The sequence below is a fragment of the Bombina bombina genome, chromosome 1, assembly GCF_027579735.1.
Source record: "Bombina bombina isolate aBomBom1 chromosome 1, aBomBom1.pri, whole genome shotgun sequence".
Taxonomy (NCBI): Eukaryota; Metazoa; Chordata; class Amphibia; order Anura; family Bombinatoridae; genus Bombina; species Bombina bombina.
In genome coordinates, this window is record NC_069499.1 from 765,507,833 (window position 1) to 765,521,645 (window position 13,813).

The 13,813-nt window shown below is 42.2% G+C and overlaps 1 protein-coding gene across 1 annotated transcript in view; it reads right to left on the reverse strand.

The window, feature by feature from the left end:
• The window catches only part of LOC128660873 (connector enhancer of kinase suppressor of ras 2-like), a 957,001-nt gene that overhangs the window by 403,476 nt on the left and 539,712 nt on the right, over nt 1-13,813 (reverse strand). The window contains exon 9 of the mRNA XM_053714957.1: nt 11,046-11,192. Within this exon, the coding sequence (XP_053570932.1) occupies nt 11,046-11,192 (147 nt within the window). The remainder of the gene's footprint in view (nt 1-11,045; nt 11,193-13,813) is intronic.

A 13,813-nucleotide genomic window follows, 5' to 3' on the forward strand; every position in this document is an offset into this window, starting at 1 on the left:
TCTGACGAGAGGCCATCAGAACCATGTCTGGAATGCCCCATAATTGAGTTATTTGGGCAAAGATTTCCAGATGGAGTTCCCACTCCCCCGGATGCTCCTCCATCGCCAGGGAACTCCTTGTTTCCCCCTGATGGTTGATATATGTAACAGTCGTCATGATGTCTGATTGAAACCTTATGAATTTGGCCTTTGCTAGTCAAGGCCAAGCCTTGAGAGCATTGAATATCGCTCTCAGTTCCAGAATGTTTATCGGGAGAAGAGATTCTTCCCGAGACCATAGACCCTGAGCTTTCAGGGGTTCCCAGACCGCGCCCCAGCCCACCAGACTGGCGTCGGTCGTGACAATGACCTACTCTGGTCTGCGGAAGCTCATTCCCTGTGACAGGTTGTCCAGGGTCAGCCACCAACGGAGTGAATCTCTGGTTATTTGATCTACTTGTATCGTCGGAGACAAGTCTGTATAATCCCCATTCCACTGTCTGAGCATGCACAGGTGTAATGGTCTTAGATGAATTTGTGCAAAAGGAACTATGTCCCTTGCCGCAACCATCAAACCTATTACTTCCATGCACTGCGCTATGGAAGGAAGAAGAACAGAATGAAGTACCTGACAAGAGCTTAGAAGTTTTGATTTTCTGGCCTCTGTCAGAAAAACCTTCATTTCTAAGGAAACTATTATTGTTCCCAAGAAGGGAACTCTTGTTGACGGGGACAGAGAACTTTTTTCTATGTTCACTTTCCACCTGTGAGATCTGAGAAAAGCTAGGACAATGTCCGTATGAGCCCTTGCTTTTGACAGAGACGACACTTGAATCAGGATGTCGTCCAAGTAAGGTACTACTGCAATGCCCCTTGGTCTTAGCACCACTAGAAGGGACCCTAGTACCTTTGTGAAAATCCTTGGAGCAGTGGCTAATCCGAATGGAAGTGCCACAAACTGGTAATGCTTGTCCAGAAAGGCGAACCTCAGGAACCGAAAATGTTCCTTGTGGATAGGAATACGTAGGTACGCATCCTTTAAGTCCACCGTGGTCATGAATTGACCTTCCTGGATGGTAGGAAGGATCGTTCGAATGGTTTCCATTTTGAACGATGAAACCCTTAGAAACTTGTTTAGAATCTTGAGATCTAAAATTGGTCTGAATGTTCCCTCTTTTTTGGGAATTATGAACAGGTTGGAGTAAAAACCCATCCCTTGTTCTCCTAATGGAACAGGATGAATCACTCCCATGCTTAACAGGTCTTCTACACAGTGTAAGAATGCCTGTTCGAAGATAATTGAGACCCGTGGAACCTTCCCCTTGGGGGTAGTTCCCTGAATTCCAGGAGATAACCTTGAGAAACTATTTCTAGCGCCCAAGGATCCTGAACATCTCTTGCCCAAGCCTGAGCAAAGAGAGAAAGTCTGCCCCCCACCAGATCCGGTCCCAGATCGGGGGCCAACACTTCATGCTGTTTTGGTAGCAGTGGCAGGTGACTTGGCCTGCTTACCCTTGTTCCAGCCTTGCATCGGCCTCCAGGCTGGCTTGGTTTGAGAAGTATTACCCTCTTGCTTAGAGGGTGTAGAATTTGAGGCTGGTCCGTTTCTGCGAAAGGGACGAAAAACAGAATTTATGTTTACCTGATAAATTACTTTCTCCAACGGTGTGTCCGGTCCACAGCGTCATCCTTACTTGTGGGATATTCTCTTCCCCAACAGGAAATGGCAAAGAGCCCAGCAAAGCTGGTCACATGATCCCTCCTAGGCTCCGCCTACCCCAGTCATTCGACCGACGTTAAGGAGGAATATTTGCATAGGAGAAACCATATGATACCGTGGTGACTGTAGTTAAAGAAAATAAATTATCAGACCTGATTAAAAAACCAGGGCGGGCCGTGGACCGGACACACCGTTGGAGAAAGTAATTTATCAGGTAAACATAAATTCTGTTTTCTCCAACATAGGTGTGTCCGGTCCACGGCGTCATCCTTACTTGTGGGAACCAATACCAAAGCTTTAGGACACGGATGAAGGGAGTGAGCAAATCAGGTCACCTAAATGGAAGGCACCACGGCTTGCAAAACCTTTCTCCCAAAAATAGCTTCAGAAGAAGCAAAAGTATCAAACTTGTAAAATTTGGTAAAAGTGTGCAGTGAAGACCAAGTCGCTGCCCTACATATCTGATCAACAGAAGCCTCGTTCTTGAAGGCCCATGTGGAAGCCACAGCCCTAGTGGAATGAGCTGTGATTCTTTCAGGAGGCTGCCGTCCGGCAGTCACATAAGCCAATCTGATGATGCTTTTAATCCAAAAAGAGAGAGAGGTAGAAGTTGCTTTTTGACCTCTCCTTTTACCAGAATAAACAACAAACAAGGAAGATGTTTGTCTAAAATCCTTTGTAGCATCTAAATAGAATTTTAGAGCGCGAACAACATCCAAATTGTGCAACAAACGTTCCTTCTTCGAAACTGGTTTCGGACACAAAGAAGGCACGACTATCTCCTGGTTAATGTTTTTGTTAGAAACAACTTTTGGAAGAAAACCAGGTTTAGTACGTAAAACCACCTTATCTGCATGGAACACCAGATAAGGAGGAGAACACTGCAGAGCAGATAATTCTGAAACTCTTCTAGCAGAAGAAATTGCAACCAAAAACAAAACTTTCCAAGATAATAACTTAATATCAACGGAATGTAAGGGTTCAAACGGAACCCCCTGAAGAACTGAAAGAACTAAGTTGAGACTCCAAGGAGGAGTCAAAGGTTTGTAAACAGGCTTGATTCTAACCAGAGCCTGAACAAAGGCTTGAACATCTGGCACAGCTGCCAGCTTTTTGTGAAGTAACACAGACAAGGCAGAAATCTGTCCCTTCAAGGAACTTGCAGATAATCCTTTCTCCAATCCTTCTTGAAGAAAGGATAGAATCTTAGGAATCTTTACCTTGTCCCAAGGGAATCCTTTAGATTCACACCAACAGATATATTTTTTCCATATTTTGTGGTAAATTTTTCTAGTTACAGGCTTTCTGGCCTGAACAAGAGTATCAATAACAGAATCTGAGAACCCTCGTTTTGATAAGATCAAGCGTTCAATCTCCAAGCAGTCAGCTGGAGTGAGACCAGATTCGGATGTTCGAACGGACCTTGAACAAGAAGGTCTCGTCTCAAAGGTAGCTTCCATGGTGGAGCCGATGACATATTCACCAGATCTGCATACCAAGTCCTGCGTGGCCACGCAGGAGCTATCAAGATCACCGACGCCCTCTCCTGATTGATCCTGGCTACCAGCCTGGGGATGAGAGGAAACGGCGGGAATACATAAGCTAGTTTGAAGGTCCAAGGTGCTACTAGTGCATCTACTAGAGTCGCCTTGGGATCCCTGGATCTGGACCCGTAGCAAGGAACCTTGAAGTTCTGACGAGAGGCCATCAGATCCATGTCTGGAATGCCCCACAGTTGAGTAATTTGGGCAAAGATTTCCGGATGGAGTTCCCACTCCCCCGGATGTAATGTCTGACGACTCAGAAAATCCGCTTCCCAATTTTCCACTCCTGGGATGTGGATTGCAGACAGGTGGCAGGAGTGAGTCTCCGCCCATTGAATGATTTTGGTCACTTCTTCCATCGCCAGGGAACTCCTTGTTCCCCCCTGATGGTTGATGTACGCAACAGTCGTCATGTTGTCTGATTGAAACCGTATGAACTTGGCCTTTGCTAGCTGAGGCCAAGCCTTGAGAGCATTGAATATCGCTCTCAGTTCCAGAATATTTATCGGTAGAAGAGATTCTTCCCGAGACCAAAGACCCTGAGCTTTCAGGGGTCCCCAGACCGCGCCCCAGCCCATCAGACTGGCGTCGGTCGTGACAATGACCCACTCTGGTCTGCGGAAGGTCATCCCTTGTGACAGGTTGTCCAGGGACAGCCACCAACGGAGTGAGTCTCTGGTCCTCTGATTTACTTGTATCTTCGGAGACAAGTCTGTATAGTCCCCATTCCACTGACTGAGCATGCACAGTTGTAATGGTCTTAGATGAATGCGCGCAAAAGGAACTATGTCCATTGCCGCTACCATCAAACCTATTACTTCCATGCACTGCGCTATGGAAGGAAGAGGAACGGAATGAAGTGTTTGACAAGAGTTTAGAAGTTTTGTTTTTCTGGCCTCTGTCAGAAAAATCCTCATTTCTAAGGAGTCTATTATTGTTCCCAAGAAGGGAACCCTTGTCGACGGAGATAGAGAACTCTTTTCCACGTTCACTTTCCATCCGTGAGATCTGAGAAAGGCCAGGACTATGTCCGTGTGAGCCTTTGCTAGAGGAAGGGACGACGCTTGAATCAGAATTTCGTCCAAGTAAGGAACTACTGCAATGCCCCTTGGTCTTAGTACCGCTAGAAGGGACCCTAGTACCTTTGTGAAAATCCTTGGAGCAGTGGCTAATCCGAAAGGAAGCGCCACGAACTGGTAATGCTTGTCCAGGAATGCGAACCTTAGGAACCGATGATGTTCCTTGTGGATAGGAATATGTAGATACGCATCCTTTAAATCCACCGTGGTCATGAATTGACCTTCCTGGATGGAAGGAAGAATTGTTCGAATGGTTTCCATTTTGAACGATGGAACCTTGAGAAACTTGTTTAAGATCTTGAGATCTAAGATTGGTCTGAACGTTCCCTCTTTTTTGGGAACTATGAACAGATTGGAGTAGAACCCCATCCCTTGTTCTCCTAATGGAACAGGATGAATCACTCCCATTTTTAACAGGTCTTCTACACAATGTAAGAATGCCTGTCTCTTTATGTGGTCTGAAGACAATTGAGACCTGTGGAACCTCCCCCTTGGGGGAAGCCCCTTGAATTCCAGAAGATAACCTTGGGAGACTATTTCTAGTGCCCAAGGATCCAGAACATCTCTTGCCCAAGCCTGAGCGAAGAGAGAGAGTCTGCCCCCCACCAGATCCGGTCCCGGATCGGGGGCCAACATTTCATGCTGTCTTGGTAGCAGTGGCAGGTTTCTTGGCCTGCTTTCCCTTGTTCCAGCCTTGCATTGGTCTCCAGGCTGGCTTGGCTTGAGAAGTATTACCCTCTTGCTTAGAGGACGTAGCACTTGGGGCTGGTCCGTTTCTACGAAAGGGACGTTTATTTTTGGCCTTGAAAGACCTATCCTGAGGAAGGGCGTGGCCCTTACCCCCAGTGATATCAGAGATAATCTCTTTCAAGTCAGGGCCAAACAGCGTTTTCCCCTTGAAAGGAATGTTAAGTAGTTTGTTCTTGGAAGACGCATCCGCTGACCAAGATTTCAACCAAAGCGCTCTGCGCGCCACAATAGCAAACCCAGAATTTTTCGCCGCTAACCTAGCCAATTGCAAAGTGGCGTCTAGGGTGAAAGAATTAGCCAATTTGAGAGCACGGATTCTGTCCATAATCTCCTCATAAGGAGGAGAATCACTATCGATCGCCTTTACTAGCTCATCGAACCAGAAACACGCGGCTGTAGTGACAGGGACAATGCATGAAATTGGTTGTAGAAGGTAACCTTGCTGAACAAACATCTTTTTAAGCAAACCTTCTAATTTTTTATCCATAGGATCTTTGAAAGCACAACTATCTTCTATGGGTATAGTGGTGCGTTTGTTTAAAGTAGAAACCGCTCCCTCGACCTTGGGGACTGTCTGCCATAAGTCCTTTCTGGGGTCGACCATAGGAAACAATTTTTTAAATATGGGGGGAGGGACGAAAGGTATACCGGGCCTTTCCCATTCTTTATTTACAATGTCCGCCACCCGCTTGGGTATAGGAAAAGCTTCTGGGAGCCCCGGGACCTCTAGGAACTTGTCCATTTTACATAGTTTCTCTGGGATGATCAAATTCTCACAATCATCCAGAGTGGATAATACCTCCTTAAGCAGAGCGCGGAGATGTTCCAACTTAAATTTAAATGTAATCACATCGGGTTCAGCTTGTTGAGAAATTTTCCCTGAATCTGAAATTTCTCCCTCAGACAAAACCTCCCTGGCCCCCTCAGACTGGTGTAGGGGCATATCAGAACCATTATCATCAGCGTCCTCATGCTCTTCAGTATCTAAAACAGAGCAGTCGCGCTTACGCTGATAAGTGGGCATTTTGGCTAAAATGTTTTTGATAGAATTATCCATTACAGCCGTTAATTGTTGCATAGTAAGGAGTATTGGCGCGCTAGATGTACTAGGGGCCTCCTGAGTGGGCAAGACTGGTGTAGACGAAGGAGGGAATGATGCAGTACCATGCTTACTCCCCTCACTTGAGGAATCATCTTGGGCATCATTTTCAGTGTCACATAAATCACATCTATTTAAATGAGAAGGAACCTTGGCTTCCCCACATTCAGAACACAGTCTATCTGGTAGTTCAGACATGTTAAACAGGCATAAACTTGATAACAAAGTACAAAAAACGTTTTAAAATAAAACCGTTACTGTCACTTTAAATTTTAAACTGAACACACTTTATTACTGCAATTGCGAAAAAGTATGAAGGAATTGTTCAAAATTCACCAAAATTTCACCACAGTGTCTTAAAGCCTTAAAAGTATTGCACACCAAATTTGGAAGCTTTAACCCTTAAAATAACGGAACCGGAGCCGTTTTTATCTTTAACCCCTTTACAGTCCCTGGTATCTGCTTTGCTGAGACCCAACCAAGCCCAAAGGGGAATACGATACCAAATGACGCCTTCAGAAAGTCTTTTCTATGTATCAGAGCTCCTCACACATGCGACTGCATGTCATGCTTCTCAAAAACAAGTGCGCAATACCGGAGCGAAAATGAGGCTCTGCCTATGATTAGGGAAAGCCCCTAGAGAATAAGGTGTCTAAAACAGTGCCTGCCGATATTATTTTACAAAAATACCCAGATTAAATGATTCCTCAAGGCTAAATATGTGTATATATGAATCGATTTAGCCCAGAAAATGTCTACAGTCTTAATAAGCCCTTGTGAAGCCCTTATTTACTGTCTGAATAAAAATGGCTTACCGGATCCCATAGGGAAAATGACAGCTTCCAGCATTACATCGTCTTGTTAGAATGTGTCATACCTCAAGCAGCAAAAGACTGCTCACTGTTCCCCCAACTGAAGTTAATTCCTCTCAACAGTCCTGTGTGGAACAGCCATGGATTTTAGTAACGGTTGCTAAAATCATTTTCCTCTTACAAACAGAAATCTTCATCTCTTTTCTGTTTCAGAGTAAATAGTACATACCAGCACTATTTTAAAATAACAAACTCTTGATTGAATAATAAAAACTACAGTTAAACACTAAAAAACTCTAAGCCATCTCCGTGGAGATGTTGCCTGTACAACGGCAAAGAGAATGACTGGGGTAGGCGGAGCCTAGGAGGGATCATGTGACCAGCTTTGCTGGGCTCTTTGCCATTTCCTGTTGGGGAAGAGAATATCCCACAAGTAAGGATGACGCCGTGGACCGGACACACCTATGTTGGAGAAATTTGGTTTATTTTTAGCCTTAAAAGACCTATCCAGAGGAAGGGCGTGGCCCTTTCCCCCAGTGATGTCTGAAATAATCTCTTTCAAGTCAGGGCCAAACAGTGTTTTACCCTTGAAGGGGATGTTAAGCAAAAGCGCTCTGCGCGCCACGATAGCAAACCCTGAATTATTCGCCGCTAATCTAGCTAATTGCAAAGCGGCATCTAAAATAAAAGAGTTAGCCAATTTAAAAGCTTGAACTCTGTCCAAAACCTCCTCGTACGAAGATTCTTTATTGAGCGACTTTTCTAGTTCTTCGAACCAGAAACACGCAGCTGTAGTGACAGGAACAATGCATGAAATTGGTTGTAGAAGGTAACCTTGCTGAACAAACATCTTTTTAAGCAAACCCTCTAACCTTAAATCCATAGGATCTTGAAAGCACAACTATCTTCTATAGGAATAGAAGTGCGTTTGTTTAGAGTAGAAACCGCCCCCTCGACCTTGGGGACTGTATGCCATAAGTCCTTTCTGGGGTCGACTATAGGAAATAATTTCTTAAATATAGGGGGAGGACAAAAGGTATGCCGGGCCTTTCCCACTCCTTATTTACTATGTCCGCCACCCGCTTGGGTATAGGAAAAACATCGGGGGGCACCGGAACCTCTAGGAACTTGTCCATCTTACCTAATTTCTCTGGAATGACCAAATTGTCACAATCATCCAGAGTAGATAATACCTCCTTAAGTAGTGCGTGGAGATGTTCTAATTTAAATTTAAAAGTTACAATATCAGGTTCTGCTTGTTGAGAAATTTTTCCTGAATCTGAAATTTCTCCCTCAGACAAAACCTCCCTCCTGGCCCCTTCAGATTGGTGTGAGGGTATGTCAGAACAGATATCATCAGCGTCCTCTTGCTCTTCAGTGTTTAAAACAGAGCAATCGCGCTTTCTCTGATAAGTAGGCATTTTGGATAAAATGTTTGCTATAGAGTTATCCATTACAGCCGTTAATTGTTGCATGGTAATAAGTATTGGCGCACTAGATGTACTAGGGGCCTCTTGTGTGGGCAAAACTGGTGTAGACACAGAAGGGGATGATGCAGTACCATGCTTACTCCCCTCATTAGAGGAATCATCTTGGGCAATATCATATCTATGGCATTATTATCCCTACTTTGTTTGGACATTATGACACAAATATATCACATATATTTAAAAGGGGAGACACATTGGCTTTCATACATATAGAACATCGTTATCTGATGTTTCAGACATGTTAAACAGGCTTAAACTTGTCAACAAAGCACAAAAAACGTTTTACAATAAAACCGTTACTGTCCCTTTAAATTTTAAACTGAACACACTTTATTACTGAATATGTGAAAAAGTATGAAGGAATTGTTCAAAATTCACCAAAATTTCACCACAGTAACTTAAAGCCTTAAAAGTATTGCACACCAAATTTGAAAGCTTTAACCCTTAAAATAACGGAACCGGAGCCGTTTTTACATTTAACCCCTATACAGTCCCAGGAATCTGCTTTGCTGAGACCCAACCAAGCCCAGAGGGGAATACGATACCAAATGATGCCTTCAATAAGCTTTTTCAGTGATTCTTAGCTCCTCACACATGCATCTGCATGCCTTGCTTTCCAAAAACAACTGCGCATTAGTGGCGCGAAAATGAGGCTCTGTCTATGACTAGAAAAGGCCCCCAGTGAAAAAGGTGTCCAATACAGTGCCTGCCGTTTTTATTAAAACAATCCCCAAGATTTAACAACTATTAAAAGTAATAATGTGCCAAATATACTTAGTAAAGTAATCGTTTTAGCCCAGAAAAATGTCTACCAGTTTTTTAAGCCCTAATGAAGCCCTTTATTCTTTTACTTAAACTAAAAAAATGGCTTACCGGTTCCCATAGGGAAAATGACAGCTTCCAGCATTACCAAGTCTTGTTAGAAATGTGTCATACCTCAAGCAGCAAAGTCTGCCCACTGTTTCCCCCAACTGAAGTTACTTCATCTCAACAGTCCTGTGTGGAAACAGCCATCGATTTTAGTAACGGTTGCTAAAATCATCTTCCTCTTACAAACAGAAATCTTCATCTCTTTTCTGTTCCAGAGTAAATAGTACATACCAGCACTATTTTAAAATAACAAACTCTTGATTGAAGAACAAAAACTACATTTAAACACCAAAAAACTCTAAGCCATCTCCGTGGAGATGTTGCCTGTGCAACGGCAAAGAGAATGACTGGGGTAGGCGGAGCCTAGGAGGGACTATATGGCCAGCTTTGCTGGGCTCTTTGCCATTTCCTGTTGGGGAGGAGAATATCCCACAAGTAAGGATGACGCCGTGGACCGGACACACCTATGTTGGAGAAACTTGTAATCTAGGTGTGTGTGTGTGCTTTGTTGTTCTAGTTACGAAAACATGAAGCATGTTGCATATTTTTTCTGGAAACAATACCAACGGGCTTAAACTCAGAGATTGAAAGGGTTAAATATTTTTTTATTTTGGTCACTTGACAATTACTTGTATTTAATACATACAATACATGAATTACTACTTTTGTGTATACTAGAGAGTTCAAATTTACATATTTGTTTTTGATTAATGATTTTTATCTTTATATTGGATGTACTGGAAATGTGAGAATACATCTATGATTATGGCTGGTGGGCCAAAACATGTCAGGCTTGCTATTGCTGTGTGTAATATATCTTTTATATATGGATATTCTTCAATTGAGACTGAGATTTCAATTTATTGCAACATTTTGACAATATTGTTTTTTATCTCAAAATTTAGAAACATTACCCAGAAAATTCCAGATGTACTTTAGAAACATTACCCAGAAAATTCCAGATGTACTTTAGAAACATTACCCAGAAAATTCCAGATGTACTTTAGAAACATTAACCAGAAAATTCCAGATGTACTTTAGAAACATTACCCAGAAAATTCCAGATGTACTTTAGAAACATTACCCAGAAAATTCCAGATGTACTTTGACTGACTGTTAATAAAATAATTCCTAATTTTTTTTGTGCGTCTGTTGTCATTCCTTAAGAAAAGCTTGCATATTTCCTAGTACAGTTTCCGTTTCGGGTGACCCTACTAACAAAACCCAAAATGTAAGATGATGGAAAATGTATTGTCAGGTTTTATCACATGACCAAGCAGGGTTACACCCCATTGTTTGTGAATAACTCATACTCAAATATTAAATTTTTACAAGCTGAGATCAAAAAACACCCATAACTGTAACTTTGGACAAGTTTTGACAAACAAAAAAGTTCAATTAAACACAGTAATATCCATAAAATCTGTAATATGTATTACAAATCTTCTCATTTGGATGGAACAAATACAAAACATGTAAAACAGAAATATTCCCTATGTGTGTTTATATTTTTTTCTGACTTGTAATTAACTTGCGCTTTAGATTTTTATGTTTGGAAATAACCATGAAAAAGGCATGATTTAATTTTAGATTCTTTATCAATGCTAAATCTGGATATACTTACTTTGTCAGCTAGAATGTATAATTTGCAATTAAATCAGTAATCTCAAAAACATCTGCTGTGTGATTCAGTAAATGTTACCTGGAGTGCAAGAGGTTTCCACCTCACATTCTTCAGAAGGGCTGGAGCTGATGCAAGTGTATTCTGCGGTCTCTTTTTCAGAGTTAAAATCACCCCGCTCGGATCTTCTCTCAAAGCATTTACTAGATTCTTCAGCTGCCAGCCAACCTGTTAAAGGCATAATAAAAAGATGCTCAGGTTTATATAGGTACATTTTGTAAGAATGAGTCATCTCACAACTTCATTCAGGATTTTAAATCATATTTATAAATGTAAAGGATATCAAATCTACTGTTCTTTGTAAATATAAATTACATTGAAACACCTCAAGTCTATGAAATGCCTTATAGGCATCTATTTAACAAAGCGTCAACTTACCTGCATTCGCCGGCACCAATACGCTCGCCTAAGATCGCCTAACATCGCTGCCGCAGACCTGAATGCATTCTCCAAAATGATCAAAAAAGATGTCAAAAAGCTGCGCACCAAGTACGGTGCAATGAGCAGCGGACTGTTGTTAACTAACAGTCATCGATCTCGCGGCTCTTCGGCTTTTTTACAGCTTTCTTGGTACCCTGTCACTAAACACCCACACTATACTATACTGTTTACCCCTAAACCGCCACTCCCGGAGCCCACCGCAACTAAATAAATTGTTTAACCCCTAAACCGCCGCTCCAGGACCCCGCCGCAACTAAATACAAGTATTAACCCCTAAACCGCCTGTCCTGGATCCCGCCGCAACTAAATACAATTATTAACCCCTAAACCGCGCACTCCTGGAGCCCACCGCCACCTTCATTATATTTATTAACCCCTAATCTTCCGCCCCCTACACCGTCGCCACCTACATTATATTTATTAACCCCTAATTTGCCCCCCTACTTACATTTATTAACCCCTAATTTGCCGCCCCCAACGTCGCCGCCACTATATTAAATTTATTAACCACTAAACCTAAGTCTAACCCTAACCTAACACCCCCTAACTTAAATATAATTTAAATAAATCTAAATAAAAATAACTATCATTAAATAAATTATTCCTATTTAAAACTAAATATTTATCTATAAAATAAACCCTAAGCTAGCTACAATATAACTAATAGTTACATTGTAGCTAGCTTAGGGTTTATTTTTATTTTACAGGCAACTTTGTATTTATTTTAACTGGAGGTTTAGATGACACAGACTCCGACCCAGAAGGGGCCTCCTCCGAAGAGTCAGAGTGGGCCTCGTCATCATATAGAGCCTCTGGATCTTCCATCGACGAGGACAAACCCTGGGCCGGGCCGTTATGATAAACCCTACGCTTGCGCTTAGCAGAACGTGGTAAGGCATGGATCACTTTCAAAACCGCCGAATCGGAGATGAATGTAGGGAACGCACCTCCCGGGACGAAAAACCTTCAGAGGTGGATGGCTCAGCAGTACTAGACTTCCGTTTACATTTAGATGTTGTAACTTTAGCAAGGCATGTGGAACATAGTTGAGCAGGCTGATCTACCAGAACCTCCTCACAATAAACACAGAAATTAGACTTTGTTAAGGAGGGAGAACCCTCTAACGCGTCAGAGTCCTCAGTCACTTGCGCTTATGGGTAGACTAATTTAATTTACAAAAAGGCACCTTTATACCACCAATGGTCGGGGCACTCACCACCTCCTAGGACCTAGACTACAGAAACCACTACGTCTCCTGCGCTACAGATCAACAGAGAAGGATAGATAGACACACCCAGTCACGTGGAATGCCTGGCAGGACCGCCCCTGCACAAGGGAAAACATGTCAAAAAGGGCTGTGCAAGATTCCCGCTAGTAATCTGAAAGTTCCACACATTGCCAGAGCCTCATCTCGCACATAACGCAGCAATGACAATATCATGTATAAACCCCCCCTGTTCAATAATCCCCCTTTCCAGGAATATTAACCCTTGATTCTGTAAAGATAAAAAGGCGCCACACTGTGACCCTGTCTTCTATGTTATCATTATTAATAAAAAATGAAACGATCTTACCAGGATCTACACCTTTGAACAGGAACATGAACCTTCAAGTGTGACAGGTTAGTAGCCTCGTTCCTGACATGTACTTGAGTGCAGAAAGCTGGCAGCGAAATTCATCAACGCTGATTGCTTATGGAGCTGTTAATATGAGTTGGGATAGTTTTGCAGAAAGACTCTCCCTGCATCTCCGGACTCTAACTTTCGCCCAGGCTCTCACTGAGAGGCTGACAGGACTATTTAAAACTCCAGTCCCAATGCGAAGAGTACTACCCTCCATAAGAGACTACTCTGAAACTCCAGCACTCCTCTGCCATCCTCCTTTGACGGAAGGCAAAGAATGACTAGGGGATGAGGGAAGTGGGGGAGGTATTTAAGCCTTTGCCGGGGGTGTCTTTGCCTCCTCTTGGTGACCAGGTTCTTAATTCCCAATAGTAATAAATGAAGCTGTGGACTCTCCTCCCCTTTAGATGGAAAGTTTAAACTATAAATTAACTTAACATTACTATTCTAATAAAATAAAAAAAACTACCAATTAAAAAATCTAAATTACAAATTAAAAAAAACCTTACTAAAAAATTTAAAAAAATCTAAAAAAATAAATAAATAATAAACACTAAATTACGAAAAATAAAAAACAAAATTATCAAAAATAAAAACAATTACACCTAATCTAATAGCCCTATAAAAATAAAAACAGCCCCTAACCTAAATAAACTACTAATATCCCTTAAAAGGGCCTTTTGTAGGGCATTGCCCTAAGTTAAACAGCTCTTTTACCTGTAAAAA